The sequence below is a fragment of the Anas acuta genome, chromosome 20 (assembly GCF_963932015.1).
Source record: "Anas acuta chromosome 20, bAnaAcu1.1, whole genome shotgun sequence".
In the NCBI taxonomy this organism is placed as follows: Eukaryota; Metazoa; Chordata; class Aves; order Anseriformes; family Anatidae; genus Anas; species Anas acuta.
Genome location: NC_088998.1, coordinates 453,444 through 472,863, shown reverse-complemented (window position 1 = coordinate 472,863; position 19,420 = coordinate 453,444). Strand labels below are relative to the sequence as shown.

Sequence of the window (19,420 nt, the reverse complement as noted above, 5' to 3'; positions counted from 1 at the left end):
CTGCGGCTACCAGGAGGTGCCTGGCCAAGGATTTGTGCTAGGTACCCTATGTCCCCTACACAGGTGACAGCTACCACTAAGTCGTGGGCTCCCCACATCCCGTACACAAGTCACCAAACCCTAGGGAAACCAATGCACATGTGAACTGGTTTGGCATGGGAATTTGGAAGCATCTCCAGATGGTTTGGTGCCTCCCAGGGTGGAGCCTGGGTGTCCATGGGCCTGGGTGGGGCAGAGCCAGATGGGAATTTGCCCAACCTGTTCCTCCAGAGCTGGTCTGTGGTTCTCTTTGACATCCCCTTTCCTCTTCCTCCCTGCAGTCTCTCATGTCCACCACGGCCTTTGGGCTGGGCTCCAAGTACTTTGCGCTGTATGAGGTGGCTGGTGTGGGCATCCAGTGGCACACCTTCAGCCAGTCGCCTGTGGAAGGAGATGACTTCAACCTCCTGCTGTCCATGATGATGCTTATCATAGATGCTGTGGTGTACGGGGTGCTCACGTGGTACATTGAGGCTGTGCACCCGGGTACGTGCAGGCAGGGTGGACAGGGACAGCATTAGAGCACTTCTGATCCTGTAGGAGCCTCCCCACTGGGGATGCTGCTGCTTCTTGGCTGTGCTCAGCCTTGGTACAAGTGGATTCAGCACAGCATGCCTCCAGGGTCTCCTGTGTGTGTCCTCCTGGGGACACCTGCCCATATGCCTGTACCAATGGTGACTTCCCTGTCCCTGGCAATTTCCAAGGAGGTCTTCAGTCATGTGTCTCAGTTTACTGACCAATGTGGCATCCATAGTTGGAGTATTACTCCCTCTTACTGCCTATTTGAGGAGTCTTAACTACTCTGTTAGGTTTTCTAGGAAAACAAGCATGAGCCAGGCCCGGTTTTGCTTTGTTTCCCTGCACAGCCCAGCAGCATTTCCCCAAGCATTGGCAGCCCCATCCTGCAGAGATGTTCCTGGGCTGGGGAAACCTCCCTGCCCGTGCCTGTGCTTGTGCTTGTGCTTGTGCTCAGTTCTGCCCTAGCCCTTAGACGGCTTCTGTGCAGATAAGGTGCAGGGATGGCCCTGACTGCAGCAGGGTTGTGCTTGCAGGCATGTTTGGCCTGCCGCGGCCCTGGTACTTCCCGTTCCAGAAGTCCTACTGGCTGGGAAATGGAAGAGTGGAGACCTGGGAGTGGACCTGGCCCTGGTCACATACCACCCGCCTCAGCATCATGGAAGAGGATCAGGCCTGCGCCATGGAGAGCAGGAGGCTGGGTGAGCTGGTGGGTGCAGAAGGTTGGTGGTAGGGCTTCAGGGTTTGGCCCTGGCTCTGTGACCATGGATTCCGTGCATCCCATGCACCCTTGTCCTGAAGGACAGATTGTAATCCAGGGCAGGATCCTTCCCAGGGACTGCTGCCCATCACTCAGGGCAGGGAAGGTTTGAGATGCAGAGGGGAAGGGCCAGGAGCCAGCACGGTCACTCCAGGATGGAGTGGGGGAGATTCACCCCTGGGAACCCCGCTCAGTGCCCAGCCCTGACTCCTCACTGCTCCGTTCTCATGACAGAGGAGACACGGGGAATTGAGGAGGAGCCAACCCACCTCCCCTTGGTCGTCTGCATTGACAAGCTCACCAAGGTCTACAAGACAGACAAGAAACTGGCACTGAACAAGCTGAGCCTCAACCTCTATGAGAACCAGGTGGTGTCCTTCCTGGGGCACAATGGTGCAGGCAAAACCACCACCATGTGAGTTCTTGCTGGGGTGGACGGGGGCTGTGTCCTGGCCAGCTCTGGTAGGTTGGGAAGGTGCTGCATGGCCGTACTTCCAGGGATCCATGGCTGCTGGTGCTGTCCTCAGAGGGAGGTGGTGTGGATGTAGGGGTGACACAGAGGGGGACCAACAGCCAGCACACAGCCCTTTACTGATACTGCTCTGCCCAGGGCCCAGCAGATACTCTGGGAGGTGGTGGTTGGGACTGGGGCCAGGGGACTGCGTTTGACATTCCTTACCATGTCCTTTTCACCATCCATCCAGGTCCATCCTGACTGGCTTGTTCCCTCCGACCTCGGGCTCCGCTACCATCTATGGCCACGATATCCGAACAGAGATGGATGAGATCCGGAAAAACCTGGGCATGTGTCCCCAGCACAATGTGCTCTTCGACAAGCTGACAGTGGAGGAGCACCTCTGGTTCTACTCACAGCTCAAGAGCATGGCAGAGGAGGAGATCCGCAAGGAGATGGACAAGTAGGCACCCCCCAACTTCTTTTGCCCCCATCTGTGCTTTTTGTGGAAGCAGGTTCCCTTCCCAAGAGGGATCACCCCAACACCAGCTCCACCAACTCTTCTTGGAAACTTGGGATATTGGGCTGGCATAAGATCCTTTCGTAGCTTGGCTGTAGCTGGGCTGTCCTGACTGCCAAGAGACTCTGGTACCACGTGGGGAAGAGGAGTGAGATGCTCCCCACAGATGCTGGCTGCAGGTACAGGCCAGCCCCAGCAGTCCTGATGCTTCTCTTACTGTCCTCAGGATGATTGAGGATCTGGAGCTCTCCAACAAACGCCATTCCCTGGTGCAGACCCTCTCAGGAGGCATGAAGAGGAAGCTGTCAGTGGCCATTGCCTTTGTAGGTGGGTCACGGGCTGTGATCTTGGACGAGCCCACGGCTGGAGTCGACCCATACGCACGCAGGGCCATCTGGGACCTCATCCTCAAGTACAAGCCAGGTGAGCCAGGACAGCATTCACCTGGGTTGCCAGAGTGAGAGAACAGCTTGCTGTGGGGCAGAAAATAGAGCCTGGGCTTAGGAGCACAGAGAAAACCCCTCACTGTGGCAGTTGGACCCCTCTGCATGTGACCCAGGGGTCCCTGTGAGACCCTCGGGGGCATGGCCAGCTCTGTGCTCTCCTTCCCCATGTCCCCAGGCAGTGTGCCTTACCTAAGCAGGGCAGGCATGGGCTGCAGCAGCCTTGGTGTAGCCCCAGACCCTCTCCTTATGCTCTGTGCCACCGGGCAGGGAGGACCATCCTGCTGTCCACTCATCACATGGATGAGGCTGACCTGCTGGGCGACCGCATTGCCATCATCTCCCATGGCAAACTCAAGTGCTGTGGTTCCCCACTCTTCCTCAAGAGCACCTATGGCGATGGCTACAAGCTGACGGTGGTGAAGAGGCAGTCAGACACCAGAAACAGCACAGGTCTGTGTGCCCAGAAGGACCTTGGGTTTAGAGGATTAGTAGATGGGACCAGCCCTTTTTGTGCACAGGAAAGGAGCAAGAGGTCAAAACCCAAATGCTCCTGCCTCAAGTCCCCATAGGCCACACATAGGGGACAGGGGGACAGGGTAGTGATGCAAGAGGTGTCATTGTTCGGTTCTCTGGGTCCCCAGTTAGATCCTGCGTGGAGGTGTTGCCTCCAGGTGCTGATTCTGGTGTCCAGCCCAGGGGCTGCTTGCTGATGTCTGGCGTGGGCAGTGGTGCTCTGTGGGGCTGAGGGCAGAGCACCTACCCAGGCCAGGAAGCATGGCCAGAGCAGCCAGAAGCTGCTAGCACCCTGTGATAGATGCAGAAGGAACCCCTGAGGTGCTGGGAGTACTGTGGATGGCAGGGGTTGCTGGTAGAAGGCCAGAAGAGATGATCAGTGCTGCCCCTCTGCTGCAGAGCCAGGCCAGCCCCACAGTCCTCTAGGCCACTCTTCTGTCAGCCCCTGCTCTGAGCCCCGCGTCTCCCAGTTTATCAAGAAATACGTGGCCTCCTGCCTCCTCATCTCGGACACCAACACTGAGCTCTCCTACATCCTGCCAAGCGAGGCTGTCAAGAAGGGCTGCTTTGAGAGGCTCTTCCAGGTACCTGAGCCACCCACAACCCTGCTGCCTGCCTTGCTGACAGTGCAAGGATGGGGGATCACCATGAAGGGGCAGGACAAGCTCAGATGGGCATGGCATCTCATGAGGCTTAAGGGGGGACAAATGTGCATGTGGGCCCATGTGGAGTTGGTCCCAGAAGGGCAAGACACAGCACTGGGCCTGTTCCAGCCCTGCCAAAGAGCTGCCAACAGCAAATGGTATGGGGCTGTTGTCCTGCCTGGCACCAGCACTCACTGGATGAGTGTCTGAGGGTTTTCCCTGTGCTGTGGCAGTGCTGGAGCCGCCTGCCCTTCTCATTCAATGGTTTCCCTTCCACAGCACTTGGAGCAAAGTCTGGAGGAACTTGACCTCACCAGTTTTGGGCTGATGGACACCACACTTGAGGAGGTCTTCCTGAAGGTGTCTGAGGAGGACCAGTCCCTGGAGAACAGTGATGTGGGTATGGACTGCAGGAGGCACATGGCAGTGCTGTTGGCACTGGGGCACAGGGAGTGAGGTGAAGGCACCGTGTGCCTTTACGTGGGCTTTGTGTCTCCTCGGTTTTTGCATGGGAGCAGGAGTCTCCTCTGCAAAGAGGAGGGGGGGCCTCTGTCAGAGCCTGCCCCAGCTTAAGGGCAACCATCAGCTGCTTTGATCTGGGTTTGCAAAGTACATCTGTGCTCTGCTGTGCAAGGCACAGCAAAGGCTGGCACAGACAGCAGCAGTGCCCCTTCTCCTTCCAGACATGAAGGAGTCCAAGAAGGATGCCCTCCAGCCACCTGTCCCTGAGCTGGGCCCAAAGCCAGAGGCCAATGGGGAGCCCCTGGCTGAGGTGGACGTGCCTGAGAAGCCCGAGGTAGAGCTCAGCAACCTGGTGACATGCTCCAAGCTGGCGCAGTCGCAGGCGTCCTTGCGCTCGGCCTCCTCGGTGGGCTCCGTGCGGGGTGACGAAGGTGGGGCTTATTCTGAGTTCTTTGGGGATTACTCTCCATTGTTTGACAATCATCAGGACCCTGACAACATCAGTCTGCAAGGTTTGTAATGCCGTGTGGCGGTGTGCTGCTTGTGCACCATGATAGAGGTGCTCTGGGATGGGGAGGATGGCTGCTCCAAGGCAGAGCTGGCCGTCACCAGGGGGCCATGCCCTGGTGTACTGGGGATCATGCTGGCTCAGCTGAGCCCCCAGTGACAGTGAGCCTGTGTTCCAACAGATGATGTGTCCAGGGAGCCTGTAAAAGAGAGAGAAAGGGAGGCACAGGCCCTGCAGCCTGGGAAGAGGATTGGGGTGGGATGGCTGGAAACTGGTGCTTCTAGCCAAGGTTGGCACCCCCTGAACTGGTGTCATGTGCATGAGGGATTCTGTGCTGAGGCACAGAACTGTTGTGCTCACCGACAGGTGGAGGCACAGCCAGTGTTAGCCCTTCCCTTTGTCTCTCTTGAATCCTGCAAGCGCTGACCTGCAGACTCACTCCCACTAACACACTCCTCACACTAGCAACTGTGTTGACTGGCAGCACAATGTGGCATGGGGTGCGCTGATATGGTGGCTGAGCTGCTGGGTTTTCTCCTCTTGGCTGGCCAGCCCATCCCTCCAGCATGGAGTCATCTTCTAGAGAGCAGCTCACTCTCCAGATGCTGACATGGTTTCAGGACTGTCCCTACCTGGATGCTCAAACTGCACAAGCACAGAGCATGCAGGCAGGAGCCCAAAGGCTACTGTTTATTTCACAAATCCTTTTCTGGTTTATCCCACCAGTTCTTGTCATGATTAATTTATTGCTGTGACACTCTTCTTCCCCTGCCAGGTCTGTGTATTGCTCTGAGTATTGCTGAATTTGGGTCAGTGGGAGGCAGAGCAGCAGCAGTGTTGCACTGCAATCAGACTTCCCAAGTCCTAGCCCCAAACTCACTGCCTTGCTGGGTCCCCACACCCACAACCTGTCCCCCCTCTTCCTGTCTGCACTAGGCCCTTGCCATCCAGGAGCATCTGGGCTGGCTAGAACTGATGGGAAGATGGGGGGGTCTGCAAAAAAGCACCACATTTGTTTGTTTGTTTGTTTTTTAAACCATTGTAACAATTTCCCATTTTGGGCCAAGAGAAACCTGCCAGCCAGCTGCCTTGCTTCGTGCCATGGTAACACCAAAGCTCAGTGGCCCCTCAGAGTGGCTGTGCATAGCTCAGCATCTGTGTGGCCACAGGCTAAGGCAGGTGTGGGGTCACTGGGACCCTGCAGGAGCAGTTGTGCAGGTGGCTCACATCCTCCTACCTGCCACCTCCTCCTTGCAGACCAAGAGGCCGATGTGGAGGCAGAGGACCATGACTTGGCTGGGCAGGGGACCTTCAAGCTGGAGGGCTCATGGCTGAAGCTGCGCCAGTTCCACGGGCTGATTGTAAAACGCTTCCACTGTGCCAAGCGCAACACCAAGGCCCTCTTCTCTCAGATCCTTCTGCCTGCCTTCTTTGTCTGCGTGGCCATGACTGTGGCACTCTCCGTGCCTGAAATAGGTACCTGCAAGCCCTTGTCCCATTGGGGTGAGGAGGACAAGGGGGTCTTGCCCTGTCCCCTCTCCAGGGCCCAGACTCATGCCCCTGCACCAGGTCAGGTATCCTCTCTCTGCATTGGCAGCAGCTTGGAGTGAGGGCACATTTCCCACCCTGATGCCCTCACACCAGCCAGGTCTTGCTGACCCAGATGCTGGGGACTCATCTTAGCCCTTTCTGCCTACCCCTATTGGGCTGGTGGTGATGCTGGGGGTGGGACTCAAGTGAGATAAGGACAAGGCTTCTGGGTGCTCAGCCTGCCTGTGAGCATGGGGCTGCATGGGCAGGGGTGCTGAGGCCACAAACAGGTTCCTGTCCTTGTTTCCACAGGTGACCTGCCACCCCTCATCCTCTCGCCATCACAGTACCACAATTACACCCAGCCCAAGGGCAATTTCATTCCTTATGCCAACGAGGAGCGGCGTGAGTACCGGTGAGAGCTGCTGCTTGCTCAAGAGCACCATCCTGCACCCCAATCTCACTCCCGTACCCAGAACCACAATGGGGTGATGGGACTGGGGAGGGCAATTTACAGTTGGTCTGGCACTGGGGCTGGCTTGGGCTTGGAGTAGAGCCTGGCCAGTGTAATGCCCCATGCAGAAAGTACCCTCCGTTTTCCCCTGGGGCCTCTCTGGGAGAGGTGCCAGTCCTGACGCTGGCTGTGATCATCAGCTTGGCTCATGCCAGGCTTGGGCTGAGTGGGTACCCAAGGCTGTACAGCTGTGGTGCCTGTGCCCATTCAGCCACTACACATACTCAGGCTGCATGGACTTGCCCAGAAGAAGGCCAAGGTGGGATGTTCCATGTCTCATGCCTCTTGTACCTTTTACCTGCTGCTCTCCCTGCAGCATCAGGCTGTCTCCAGATGCCAGCCCCCAGCAGCTAGTGAACACCTTCCACCTGCCCTCTGGCATCGGGGCCACCTGTGTGCTCAAGACAGCCTTCAACAACACACTGGACCAACCCATGCAGACCCTGAACCTCAATAGCAATGAGTCCAAGATGCTGGCAGCCAAGTACTTTGATGCTATGTGCATCGACTCCTTCACTCAGGGCCTGCCGCTCTCCAACTTCGTGCCACCGCCTCCATCCCCAGCTCCTTCCGACTACCCCATCTCAGTGGATGAGGACTTGCTGCATGCTTGGAACTCCACAATCTTCTCTTCTGCTATCAAAGGTGTCATCTGCACTTAGTGCATCGGTCTGTTTGGGCTGGGGTTTCAACTCCAGGCAGGGCAATGTGTCTTCCTTGCAGGAGCAGCTATAGTGGCACCTCAAAGTGCCCATCGGGTGCTGTTTGGCTCGGTGATAGCAGAGCATTGCTTGGCTGCACTTCTGAATCAGGGTTGATGCTAGCCTTGCAGCACTGCTCCCATTCAGCCTCAGCAGTCCTTGCGGAGCTTACTGGGCTGATGATGCCATTGGGAATCTTGGTACTTGGGTTGGGTACTTGGTCCCCAGCCAGTGGAATGATTGCATTGCTTTCTCCAGACACACTTCATGCCCTGTCTCTGAACCATTTCTGTTCCCTGTGTGTTCCCACGTTTTTCCTGGGTCCATCTCTTGGCCCCTTTATATCACTGGGACACAAAGGGCCATTTAAAGACTGGGCTGAGGTCAGCAGGAGCTAACACAAGGGCAGCAGGGAGGCTCCTCCTTGCCTGGCCAGAACCTCTTGGCTGAGGGTGAGGGAGGTTGCTCCATGTGCTCCTCTCATCCCCCTCTGTGCCCATGTTGCCCCACACAGCCATCACAGCCAGGGCTGGCTGGGGCTTGACTCTGCCTCCTCTACCCCACAGAGACCGTCACCTCAGCCCCTGCCCTGCCCCGGATCATCCATGAGCCTATCAAGTGCACATGCTCCATGCAGGGGACTGGTTTCTCATGCCCCAGTGGTGTGGGAGGCCATCCCCCACAGATGAAAGTGGTGACGGGGGACATCCTGGCAGACATCACGGGGCGCAACGTCTCCGAGTACCTGCTCTACACCTCGGACCGCTTCCGTCTGCACAGGCAAGAGGGAGGCTGGGAGGGCTCTGCCCTCTGCCATAGTGCAGGATGTGGGGCTGGGGCCTCTGGGAGACCCCAGGGGTGCTGATGGGAGCCAGGAGTGTGGCCCTGCTCCTTGACACAGGGGACAGCAGTCACAGCTTCTTGGGGGTGCTTTGTCCCACAGGTACGGGGCACTCACCTTTGGCAATGTCCAGAAATCCATCCCAGCCTCCTTTGGGGCCAGGGCTCCTGCCATGGTGCGCAAGATTGCCGTCCGGAGAACAGCCCAGGTAGGATCAAGCTGAGCCCTGAGGTAGCCAGGAGATGGGTGGGCAGCAGCAGCACTGGCACAGGCAAGGTAGAGAAGGGGGAAGGCAGTGCTGCCTGCGCAGCCAGGCCCCTTATCCACTTCTCTACAGCAGTGCTCTCTGGCAAGAGATCTGGTGGGGCTCTTAACCACATGGAGCACTTTGCAGAGCTCCCACCACAATGGGTCAGACCCATTGTAGTCAGCATTGGCCTGCTCTTCTCACAGCCATGAGCAGGGGGGCACCCTGTTGCCACCCCACCCCACCCCACACATCTGGTGTGAGCCCAGCTCTCCTACTACTTCCCACCACTCTTCTGCTCCTCCAGGTCTTCTACAACAACAAGGGCTACCACAGCATGCCCACCTACCTCAATGCTCTCAACAATGCCATCCTACGAGCGAACCTGCCCAAGAGCAAAGGCAACCCTGCTGCCTACGGTGAGGGCCTGGAGGAGTTTTAAGGACAAAAGCATATCAGGAACAGCTTTAGGGCATTGTCCAACAAGGTTCTAAAGTGCATATTCTCTCTTGGACCAACAAGGTTCTAAAATGCCATGTACTCTCTTGGACAAAGCAGGCTAGTGCACAGTTGGGGCAGGGGGTTCATACACCTTTATGTGTGGCTTGAGATCTAAGCTAGACAGCGTATGGCTGGGGCAGCACCTCTTGAGGTGCTGCTGCTGACACCTGGGCTTGCAGGCTTATCTGTCTGCCAGTTGATGAGAGGGAGGTCTTGGCCCCAAAGCAGTGTTGCTTCTGGGCTACAGGGAAGGAAACTCCTCCCACTGAGAACTAGGACCAGGCAGGCTGGGGCTGGGGTAACATTTTCTATCCTGAGCCAGGATAGAAACAATCCTATGTTTCTTTTTGCTGCAGGCATCACGGTCACCAACCATCCCATGAACAAGACGAGCGCCAGCCTGTCCTTGGATTACCTGTATGTCCAGGGAGCTGGTTTGAGGGAGGGTGGCCATCATGTAGCAGGGGAGGGAGCTTCCCACTGTGGTTTGCATGGGTTTGACTGGGAGGCTGTGACATGGGGGGTCCTTGTGCCATGCCCTGTCCTCTCTACAGTGATTGTCCCACACAAGGTTGGGGAGCTGAGGGTGATGATGTCTCTGCTCTCCTCTTCCTTGCAGTCTGCAAGGCACAGACGTGGTGATTGCCATCTTCATCATTGTGGCCATGTCCTTTGTGCCTGCCAGCTTTGTGGTGTTCTTGGTGGCTGAAAAGGCCACCAAGGCCAAACACCTGCAGTTTGTGAGCGGCTGCGACCCTGTCATCTACTGGTTGGCCAACTACGTGTGGGATATGGTGAGCAGGGCATGTGGCCTCACCAGCTGAGCCCCCAGGGCTGAGTGGACAGGCAGTTAAAGAAGTTTCTGTCTTCTGCAGTTGAACTACCTGGTACCAGCCACGTGCTGTATCATTATCCTTTTCGTGTTTGACCTCCCGGCATACACCTCTCCCACCAACTTCCCAGCCGTCCTCTCACTCTTTCTGCTGTATGGGTATGTTGGTCAGATGGGGTGAGCAAGGGAGGGGTGAAGTCAGGATGCACCAGTGGGTCCTTCTGGTGCCCCATTTGCACTGTGGCTAAGCAGGCAGGATCTAGCCCAGATCTTTCTGTCCCCCTGTCTTTCAGTTCTGTGGCTCCTGTAGCTAGTGGGCTGTGAACCCTGGGGTGGGAGACCCCAGGAAGGATGGGGCTGGGAGATGAGCAATCCCAGAGCTCTCCAGTGGGTGCTACAGTCCTACCATGCTCATGTGCACTCCTGTTGCTTGCCTCCCCAGCTGGTCCATCACCCCCATCATGTACCCTGCCTCCTTCTGGTTTGAGGTGCCCAGCTCTGCCTACGTCTTCCTCATCGTCATCAACCTCTTCATTGGCATCACTGCCACTGTCGCCACGTTCCTGCTGCAGCTCTTTGAGCATGACAAGGTACAGGGTTCACATGGCTGCGGCCACCAGGAAGGGAGAAGATGCCTCCCTCAGCTTGATAAGAGGGGAGATGCCTCTGGCACAGTGCAAGGAGCCATCACACTGTGACAAAGCCTGTGGCTCCATGTGGCAGGTGGTGGTGCCTGCTTGCTGCCAGGGTGGTGACAGCAATTGGGTCATGAGACAGCTCAGGCTGAGCGAGACCTCAAGAGGTCTCTTCTCCAAGCTACTGCTCACAGCAGGGTCAGCTATGAGGTCTGCTCGGGCTCACAGTACTGTGTGCTCAGAGTCCTCACAGGTGTTTCTGATAGTCATGTTCTGTCTGTCCATCTCCACAGGATTTGAAGGTGGTGAACAGCTACCTGAAGAGCTGCTTCCTTGTATTCCCTAACTACAACCTGGGCCATGGCTTGATGGAGATGGCTTACAATGAGTACATCAATGAGTACTACGCCAAGATTGGTATGGCCTTTTCCTCCCTCCCTCCCTTACTCCAGGGCAGGTTGGGCCAGGGGTGGATCACTGTGCCAGCACATCCCCTAAAACCACCCTGTGGGGCTCAACCAGGGCCCAGATCAACCTGGAGCAAAAATCCAGGGGATGTGAACTAGAGGGGACCCAGGAAGAGACACAGTTGAGGGTCAGGCATGTTGTGGTACCTGTGATGCTGAGCATGGTTTCTTGGGCCATCTCAAATATGAGCTGCACAGAAAGTGGACGTAGTGAGCCCTGGCAGCATTGTACATTTCTGCTGCCATCACACACTGCCCATAGTGGGGCCACGGTGTGGATGTGCAGTGATACAAGGGATGGGAACTGCAAGGGCTGTTTTGTTCTAGATGTGGTCTCTTGCTTGCAGGGCTGCATTGCCCATCCAAAATGACCCTTTTGCCAATTGCAGCTTCAGCTTGGACTCAAAATATTCTTGCTTCTCTCTACTTCTCAGCAGCTTCTGTATCTAACTTGGGTGCTGCTGGAATCATGGGGGGTGTTTAGAAGCGGAATCTGACACATTCATCCAGTATGCATTCTCAGTTGGGTTGATCCTACCCACTGAGGTTGAAAAGTTGCAAGATGAATTCAACAACAAATACATTGTGAATGGAAAGCCTTGTTGTAACCAGCCCTGCTGCCTGCAACACCAACCAGCCCAGGCAGCTATGGCAGCAGGCACAGAAGGCAGGGGAGGGGACACTGGAGCTAGACAGTGTCATCTTGTAGCAGGCCAGCTTAGGTTGTACAGCAAAGGTGGTGTTGAGATAAAGGCTGCTGCTACCTGGCTGTTTTGCTGCTAAGCCTCTGACCAGGAACATAGCCTGCGTCATCTCCAGTTTGAATGTTTTTTTCCTTGTGTGGGACAGGTTAAAATCAGCCTTCTGGACTGGAAAACGCATTATTGTTTTCTCAAGGGTGCTGTGGTAGGGAGGGAGCACACAGGGTGGGAGTGTCTGTGTGTCCAGTAGTGTTGCCATGTGGTTGCAGCCAGGGCTGGCCTCCATGGGCAGGGCTGCCACATGCTGTCAAGGGGGCTATGAGGTCATTTCAAGGCCACAGAGTGGAAAATTGTGTGAACCTGGTTGCTGCAGTAGTTCCCACTGAAAATATTTGCTGCTGTTACCAGAGGTCATTTCTAGATTTTGTACAACCTGTGAGGCAAGGCTACCTCTGTGGTGCCCTGGAGAGGCACTGTTGCACTGGGGCTGTGGGTTCAGCCATGCAGGAGGCCACATGGGCTGGATGTCCTCTTGGGACAGCATCCCCACAGATGCTCTGTTCTCTTCATCCCCCTCAGGGCAGTTTGATAAAATGAAATCACCTTTTGAATGGGACATTGTGACGCGTGGACTTGTCGCCATGACAATTGAAGGCTTTGTCGGCTTCTTCATCACCATCATGTGCCAATACAACTTCTTCCGGAAGCCCCAGTGAGTGTGGCTGGGAGCGTGGGGCCAAGCAGGCAATGCCCAGCTGAGAGCTGCCTCTGGGTATTTCTAGCAGAGCACAGCCTTCCCAGATTTTCTAAATGGGGCAGAGTTTTGCTTTGGGACCCCTTAGCCCAGGGCTGCCTCTCCAGCAGGCACAGAACTGGGGAGGCCCTCCGTCCCTAGCCTCTGCCTCCTGCGTGGGCGCAGGATGGCAGCTTGCTTGGCCTCTGCTCACACCCATCTCCACCCTGCCCTTTGCACCCTTCTGCAGGCGGCTTCCTGTCTCCACCAAGCCCATCGAAGATGACATTGATGTAGCCAATGAGCGGCACCGTGTCCTGCGTGGGGATGCTGACAATGACATGCTGAAGATTGAAAATCTCACCAAGGTACAGCAACCCCAGCCTGCCCTGGACTTGCAGGCAGGGGAGATGCTCTGGGGCATCCAAGGGATGTTGGCTGGGTCAGGGTGCCGGGGCAGCGTGCTGAGCACCCCTGCCCTGCTCTGCCAGGTATACAAGTCCCGCAAGATTGGGCGCATCCTGGCCGTGGATCGGCTGTGCGTGGGTGTGCGGCCTGGGGAGTGCTTCGGGCTGCTGGGTGTCAATGGTGCGGGAAAGACGACCACCTTCAAGATGTTGACGGGGGACGAGAGCACCACAGGAGGAGAGGCCTTCGTTAATGGGCACAGGTACAGGGGCACAGCCTGACTGGATGGGATGGGGCCTGCTTTGGGGTCTCCCAGGAAAAAGAAGCCTGAGTGGGACTGCAGCCCTGTGTCCTGCTGGGCTGACCCTTGTCTGGGGTGTGGCAAGTGACCGTGGCTCTTGGCCAGGGCTGCCAGTTGCGGTTTACTTGGAATAAGATGCTACAATATAAAGGCATGTGAAAGGAGGATGAGCAACAGGTGTTCTCAAAAGGAAAAATTGTGTGTGGGCAGACAGTAATTCCTTCTCCCTGTGGCCCCTCTGTCCTTTCTGCAGCATCCTGAAGGAGCTCCTGCAGGTGCAGCAGAGCTTGGGCTACTGCCCACAGTTCGATGCGCTCTTCGACGAGCTGACAGCCCAGGAGCACCTGGAGCTCTACACCCGCCTGCGTGGCATCCCGTGGAAAGATGAGGAGCGGGTAGGGCTTTGGTGGGGCGTCTGAGGGCTGGTGCTGTGCCATGGGCTGCTCTGGGAACAGAATTTCACCAGCCGCCAGTGGGGACCTGAGCGGGTACTGCTGCCCTCATGACTCTGCCAGTTGCTGCCCAAGGACAGTGCTGCTCCAGTAGTGTGCCCATCACTGGGCCAGGGTTGGGCACAGGTGCTTACAGGCCCCACCAACACACAGGGCTGTGCGAGGGGCTGTCATGGGGCTCCCCTGCCCAGCACATCGCTTGGCAGCTGGTCCATGCTGTGGGGCCTGGCTGCTTGCCCATTGCATGCTGCCAGCTCTGCGTGTCCCATGACCAGGGGCATTTGGAGCCCTGGCAGGGGGACCACAGCCCTCTGCACCTTGCAGGTAGTCAAGTGGGCACTGAAGAAGCTTGAGCTGACCAAATACGCTGACAAGCCTGCCAGCACCTACAGTGGAGGCAACAAGAGGAAGCTGTCCACAGCCATCGCATTGATCGGCTACCCAGCCTTCATCTTCCTGGTGCGCCCCGGGCCACCCCAACACCCTGTCATGTGGGGTCCTTGACCCACCCCTATCACTGACCTGTGCTCCCACTCAGTCCCATATCCCTGGGGCTGGACCCAGGCTAGTGTGCAGCCATCCTGGGTGAAACAGGGCCCTGGGTGGAAGCTGTCTGCCACTGGCTCTACCACAAGAGTTCCAAGGGGCAGGGAAGCAGAGCTGTGCCCATGCGATGGGAAGGCAGGGAGTGGCGGGGTTCCCCCAGGAGCTGCCTTGTCTGAGCATGCCATCTGTCCCATAGGATGAGCCAACAACGGGGATGGATCCCAAGGCACGGCGCTTCCTCTGGAACCTCATCCTGGATGTCATCAAAACAGGCCGCTCCGTGGTGCTCACGTCCCACAGGTCTGAGGGGCTTTGGGCTACACCCATGACACCTCCAGGCACCTCATGTGCTGTGTGGGCAGGTGGTGGGTGGAAGTGGGGCTCTTTGGACTCCAGGGGACAGTGTATGGCAAAGGACACAGGGAGGGAACCTGGGACACCCTCTTGCTGTCTCCCATCACTGGTGGTGGTGCCATGGCACAAGGGGTGAAGGCCTGAGGAACTTGACTCCACTTATGTCCAGCCTGCAGCCCCTTGCAGGTAGACATTGCACCTCTGCCCATGCTGTGTGGCCTCTAGCCACCCAGCTCAAACCTGTCCTGTTTCCCCAGCATGGAGGAATGTGAGGCGCTCTGTACCCGCCTGGCCATCATGGTGAATGGGCGGCTCAAATGTCTTGGCAGCATCCAGCATCTGAAAAACAGGTAAGAACCTAGTGAGGGGTCCAGCATCCTGTGTGTGCCACATGCCAGGAGGTGCTGGTTCCTGAATGGCAGGGTGTATGGCTCGTTTCTTCATGGCATCTGCATGAAGATTTCAACCATCTGTGTGGTTGCTGCTTTAGAGGGTGGGCATGGGGATCAGGGCAGCCTGGACTGGCACCTAACTGCCCTGGTGGGTGCAGTGGCAGCCTGGTGAGTATCATCCCCAGCAGGCAGGTTTCCATGGGATCAGTCCTTCCCCACAGAGGTGCAGGTGGGGAGGTAGGGTCTCATGGGGTCCCTCATGCCTGTGCAGGTTTGGAGATGGCTACATGATCACAGTGCGCACAAAGTCCAGCCTCAACGTCAAGGAGGTGGTGAGGTTCTTCAACCGCAACTTTCCTGAGGCCATCCTCAAGGTGAGATCCCAGTGGTGGCAGTGCAATCCGTGCCAGCCCATGTGTCATGGTGGAAAGCAGCCTTTGTCCCCCAAGGGGCTGTCCCTTCCATGGGATCCCCCTCTGGGTTGATGGAATGGGGTTTGGGGTGTGACCTCAGTGTCCTTTGCAGGAGCGGCACCACACTAAGGCCCAGTACCAGCTCAAGTCAGACCAGATCTCACTGGCACAGGTCTTCAGCAAAATGGAGCAGGTGGTGGATGTGCTGGGCATTGAAGACTACTCTGTCAGCCAGACCACACTGGACAATGTGAGGCCTGAGATGGAGTGAGAAGCAGGGTGCTCATGCCCAGGGAGGGTGACTGTGCCCAGGGAGGTGACCATGTCCAAGTGCCTGCAAAAGCCTCTTTCAGTACAAGAGCAGCAAGTGCTAGGCCAGGAACATGGGGGAATGCAGAGGCGGGGATGTGCTCATGGCTCATCTCTGGTGGCAGAAGTGTCAGGCTAGGGGCATCCTGGGGCAGGGTTCTGTGCCATGTCTCTTGCAGCCTCTCACCCTTTTCCTGCCAGGTGTTTGTGAATTTTGCCAAGAAGCAAAGTGACAACCTGGAGCAGCAGGAGACAAGCCCTAGCTGTGCAATGCAGTCACCCTTGGAACATGTGCTGAGCCTTCTGCGCCCACGGGCAACCCCCACGGAGCTGCAGGCCTTGGTGGTGGAGGAGCAGGAGGACCTGGAAACTGATGATGAAGGCCTCATAAGCTTCGAGGAGGAGAGGGTGAGAAGTGCTCCCAGTATCTCAGTGACCGGGGTCCCAGCTATGTCTCTATCATGGAGCATTGGGGCCAAGCCCTGGCATTGTACTAGGTGCTGCAGCCTCATCCTGGGGAAACGGGACCCTGTGGGGCAGGGGCCAGGCAGGAGGGTGCTGTGTGGGAAAGAAGGCTGTGGGGGCTCCCCAATGTCCACAACAGGTCCTGGCCCCCACAGTGCCCCAGAGCTCAGTGTGCTGGGCAGAGCTGGCAGTCCCTTGCCTGGCCCTGGCCCCTGAGCCCTGCTGTCCTTGTGTCCGCAGGCTCAGCTCTCATTCAACACGGACACGCTGTGCTGAGACACTGAGGGGGGGAGCCACATCCCCTGGCTGTGAAGCCACCAAATACTTTTTGCCTCTCCTCTCCCTTTGTCCCTGTTGAGCGGACGCAGTCGGCATGGGGATGCAGGGAACTGCCCCCACAACCCCAGGGGGTCAAGCCCTGCTGCTGGAAAGGACACAGTGGGTACGGTACCAGCCTGGATGGACTCTGAACCAATGGCCACCAGCTGGCCTTTGTCCCCTGCAGCTCTGGAGCAACTCCCCACATGGCACCAGCAGGGGCTGCCGTCCTTGCCAGCTTGCCAGGCTGGTGCATGCCACGGACAGAGACTGTGAACAGGACACTACATTGCAACAGTGCCGCCAGCCCTGCGTGTCCCATGCTGGCAGGGAAGAGACCTCTTAGAGTGGTGCCTTTGGACACCCACTTTTGCATCCACCCCAAGGGAATCCTGGCCATGGGGATACCCCTGGCCCATCACTACCCCAGGCCTGGCCCTGGCATGGCCAGAGGAAGGACTGCTGCTTTTTCCTCGTTTCCATCACCTGCCGGGTTTGGCGCTTGCTCATGGCATCACAGGGGGCTCATTGGCCCAGCACTGCAGAGGCAGGAGCTCCAGTGCTTCACCCTTCTTTGATTTCTGTTGTCAGCACTGCTGACAGAACATCACTTGTGACCTCAAGCCTGCTGGAGACAGGGACTCAGCCCTGCTGGTGCTTCTGCCAGCTGAGGGGTTTGGCCCTGCCAAGCACTGGGCTTGCTACCTTGCCCAGGGCTGCCTCTGCCAGGTACCAGTGCTTGCCCTGGCTCTGCCAAGCCTTTCCTTGCTCGCTCTGGGCACTCAGTGCTATCCCTGGGGCACAGCACTGGCGCCCATGCAGAGAGGCACGTGGTGGGGCAGAGAGGTATTTCACAGGGTATTTCACATGCTGGCACCAGCTGTTTCTCCCCTCTGCCCCCAACCATGTCCCAGAACCCCTCACCTTGCCCTCCTGCCTGCCATCACACTCTGCTTCCTCAGTGAGCATTAGGCACAGGGCATCGCTGCAACTGTGCCATCTTTCTACTGTCACCCATCCTTTTCTCCCTTGCCCTAGCACTCATTGCTCAGAGTCTGGCCCAGCGTGGGAGCTATTTGTAATGGATTCTAATTATTGGTTCACTGATGGCACTGGGAGAGGGGACTGCTGCACCCCAGGATGGCTTTTGGGTTTGGGGGGGGGAGGTGGCCTCAAGGTGTGAGGACAAGGCAGCCTGACTCTGCACTGGTTCAGCCTGGCAGAGGTGCCTGGAATGCTGGGGATGGAAGGATGGAGGCCAGCATCTGTGACCCTGCGTGTCACCTGGGGCAGGCAGCAGGCACCCCCTCAGGTGGCAGTGCCCCTCCTTTCTGCAGAGGGTCTTGCCACCGTGTCACCCCTGGGGGCAGTGCCCAGCCCGCTGTGACACCCCCAGCCCACTGCTTTTCAGCATCGCACAGCTGTGACAAAGCAGGGGTGACCTCCAGGCTCATGATGCTAACCCTGACCACCCACCCCTGGGATGTCTGCAGCACCCTGGTGTGTCCAGAGCTGCCATACTGTATGGTGCAACCATCCATGGCTGCCTCCATCCTGGAGGCCTTGCTGGCCTTTCCAGTCTCCCTGGCACAGGTGTGGGCTAAGCCCCAGGCCCCGTAGACCCAGGTGCCACCTTGCCCTCTGCTGTGCCCATGCCTCTCCCAGGGCTCAGCACTCCTGTATGCCAACTGCTATAGATTGTGATACAATATACAGTATTTTCAATAGGGGAAAAATTGGGGGGAGATAAGCTCTATTTTCAGATTTTTCAGACCATATATTTTTTATGGCATACAGGAAACTGGTCGCTGGGTGGTGCAGATGGTGCAGGCAGTGCACCACACTGTGCTGGGGTACAAGCAAAGTCCAGGTTAGCTCTCTCTGCCACCATGGAGAGACAGTGTCACCTGCAGGCTTTCATGTGTCACCTTGGAGGTGGCACAGCTCAGCCCTCTCTGGGCACCCAAGGGGGCATGGTGCCCGACACTGCTGCAGTGGCCAGCTCTGGCCAGGCAGGGCTTCATCCTCACCCCACACGTGTCCTGCTGCTGTGCCTCCTGGGGCTCGTCTGACAAGGAGAACCCCAGTGCTCCCATCAGCAGATCTGTGCCCACCTGGTGCTGTGCCACTGTCCTTGGACAGTCAGAGAAGCTTTTGTGCCCCTAGCACAATGTGTCCAGGGCACACTTAGCAGTCTGGGTGGCCGTAGTGACCTCCCCATCCCAGGTGCAGGACGGCCCTTGACCCTTGGGCACCCTGAGGGTGGTTGCACAGACAAGTGGTTGCTCCAGCCCATGGCAGTGGGCTGGAGCGGTGCAGCATTGCCCGAGGTGGGGGTGACTGCTGCCTTAACATTATTTGCTTTGTTGAGTTTGGCCCTGCTTCCCACCTTGCCTCCCTCCACACATCCTCAGATGCCAGCACCTGTGCCATGCACAGCCCCAAGTGTGGGGTGTACCGATGGGTGGAGATGCTCTGGAGGAGCCTGTACATTGCTAGCAAGAGAAAAAAAGATGAAATGTGAAAATAATGATTGTTTTAAATAAAAAATAATGACTGAAGCCAGCAAGGTTGTGTGGTGTCTGGAAGGAGGTGGGCAGGAGCTCAGGGCTGCCAGGGCTGTGGTGCCTGGGGAGGGATCTGGCTGGGGAATGGCAGAAGATGGGCTTCCTAGTGCCCCAGGTGGGGTGCAAGAGCCTGGTGTGGGTAAAGGGAGCTGGATGCAGGGCCATACCCAGCACATGGCATTGTCCAGGGCTGGTGGTGAGGCTGGCTGGGGGGGTGCTGGCAGACACAAAGCCCCAAGGGATGCAGCCGCCCCAGGTGCTGAGCAGGAGCAGTGGGTGCTGCTGTGAGCTGCCCTTGTTGGGCAGCAGCCCTGGCAGCCAGGGCCCCACA

At 57.3% G+C, this 19,420-nt stretch overlaps 1 protein-coding gene across 8 annotated transcripts in view; it reads left to right on the top strand.

The window, feature by feature from the left end:
• The window catches only part of ABCA2 (ATP binding cassette subfamily A member 2), a 41,963-nt gene extending 22,876 nt beyond the window's left edge, over positions 1–19,087 (top strand). For 3 of the 8 annotated variants that reach the window (XM_068657317.1, XM_068657318.1, XM_068657316.1), the window contains exons 19-50: positions 321–525; positions 1,092–1,256; positions 1,550–1,730; positions 2,020–2,232; positions 2,516–2,712; positions 3,003–3,185; positions 3,648–3,832; positions 4,172–4,292; positions 4,576–4,866; positions 5,044–5,151; positions 6,120–6,338; positions 6,705–6,807; positions 7,223–7,551; positions 8,174–8,387; positions 8,551–8,656; positions 9,003–9,114; positions 9,553–9,613; positions 9,816–9,990; positions 10,072–10,187; positions 10,471–10,618; positions 10,957–11,080; positions 12,411–12,543; positions 12,815–12,932; positions 13,056–13,234; positions 13,527–13,668; positions 14,050–14,184; positions 14,468–14,571; positions 14,883–14,975; positions 15,289–15,391; positions 15,543–15,680; positions 15,941–16,147; positions 16,445–19,087. In XM_068657317.1, coding sequence (XP_068513418.1) covers positions 321–525; positions 1,092–1,256; positions 1,550–1,730; positions 2,020–2,232; positions 2,516–2,712; positions 3,003–3,185; positions 3,648–3,832; positions 4,172–4,292; positions 4,576–4,866; positions 5,044–5,151; positions 6,120–6,338; positions 6,705–6,807; positions 7,223–7,551; positions 8,174–8,387; positions 8,551–8,656; positions 9,003–9,114; positions 9,553–9,613; positions 9,816–9,990; positions 10,072–10,187; positions 10,471–10,618; positions 10,957–11,080; positions 12,411–12,543; positions 12,815–12,932; positions 13,056–13,234; positions 13,527–13,668; positions 14,050–14,184; positions 14,468–14,571; positions 14,883–14,975; positions 15,289–15,391; positions 15,543–15,680; positions 15,941–16,147; positions 16,445–16,480 — 4,944 coding nt within the window. In that variant the 3' untranslated portion in view covers positions 16,481–19,087. The remainder of the gene's footprint in view (positions 1–320; positions 526–1,091; positions 1,257–1,549; positions 1,731–2,019; positions 2,233–2,515; positions 2,713–3,002; positions 3,186–3,647; positions 3,833–4,171; positions 4,293–4,575; positions 4,867–5,043; positions 5,152–6,119; positions 6,339–6,704; positions 6,808–7,222; positions 7,552–8,173; positions 8,388–8,550; positions 8,657–9,002; positions 9,115–9,552; positions 9,614–9,815; positions 9,991–10,071; positions 10,188–10,470; positions 10,619–10,956; positions 11,081–12,410; positions 12,544–12,814; positions 12,933–13,055; positions 13,235–13,526; positions 13,669–14,049; positions 14,185–14,467; positions 14,572–14,882; positions 14,976–15,288; positions 15,392–15,542; positions 15,681–15,940; positions 16,148–16,444) is intronic. The other 5 variants (XM_068657320.1, XM_068657319.1, XM_068657321.1 and 2 more) reach the window with 4 other exon arrangements.
• The last annotated feature ends 333 nt before the right edge of the window (positions 19,088–19,420 follow it).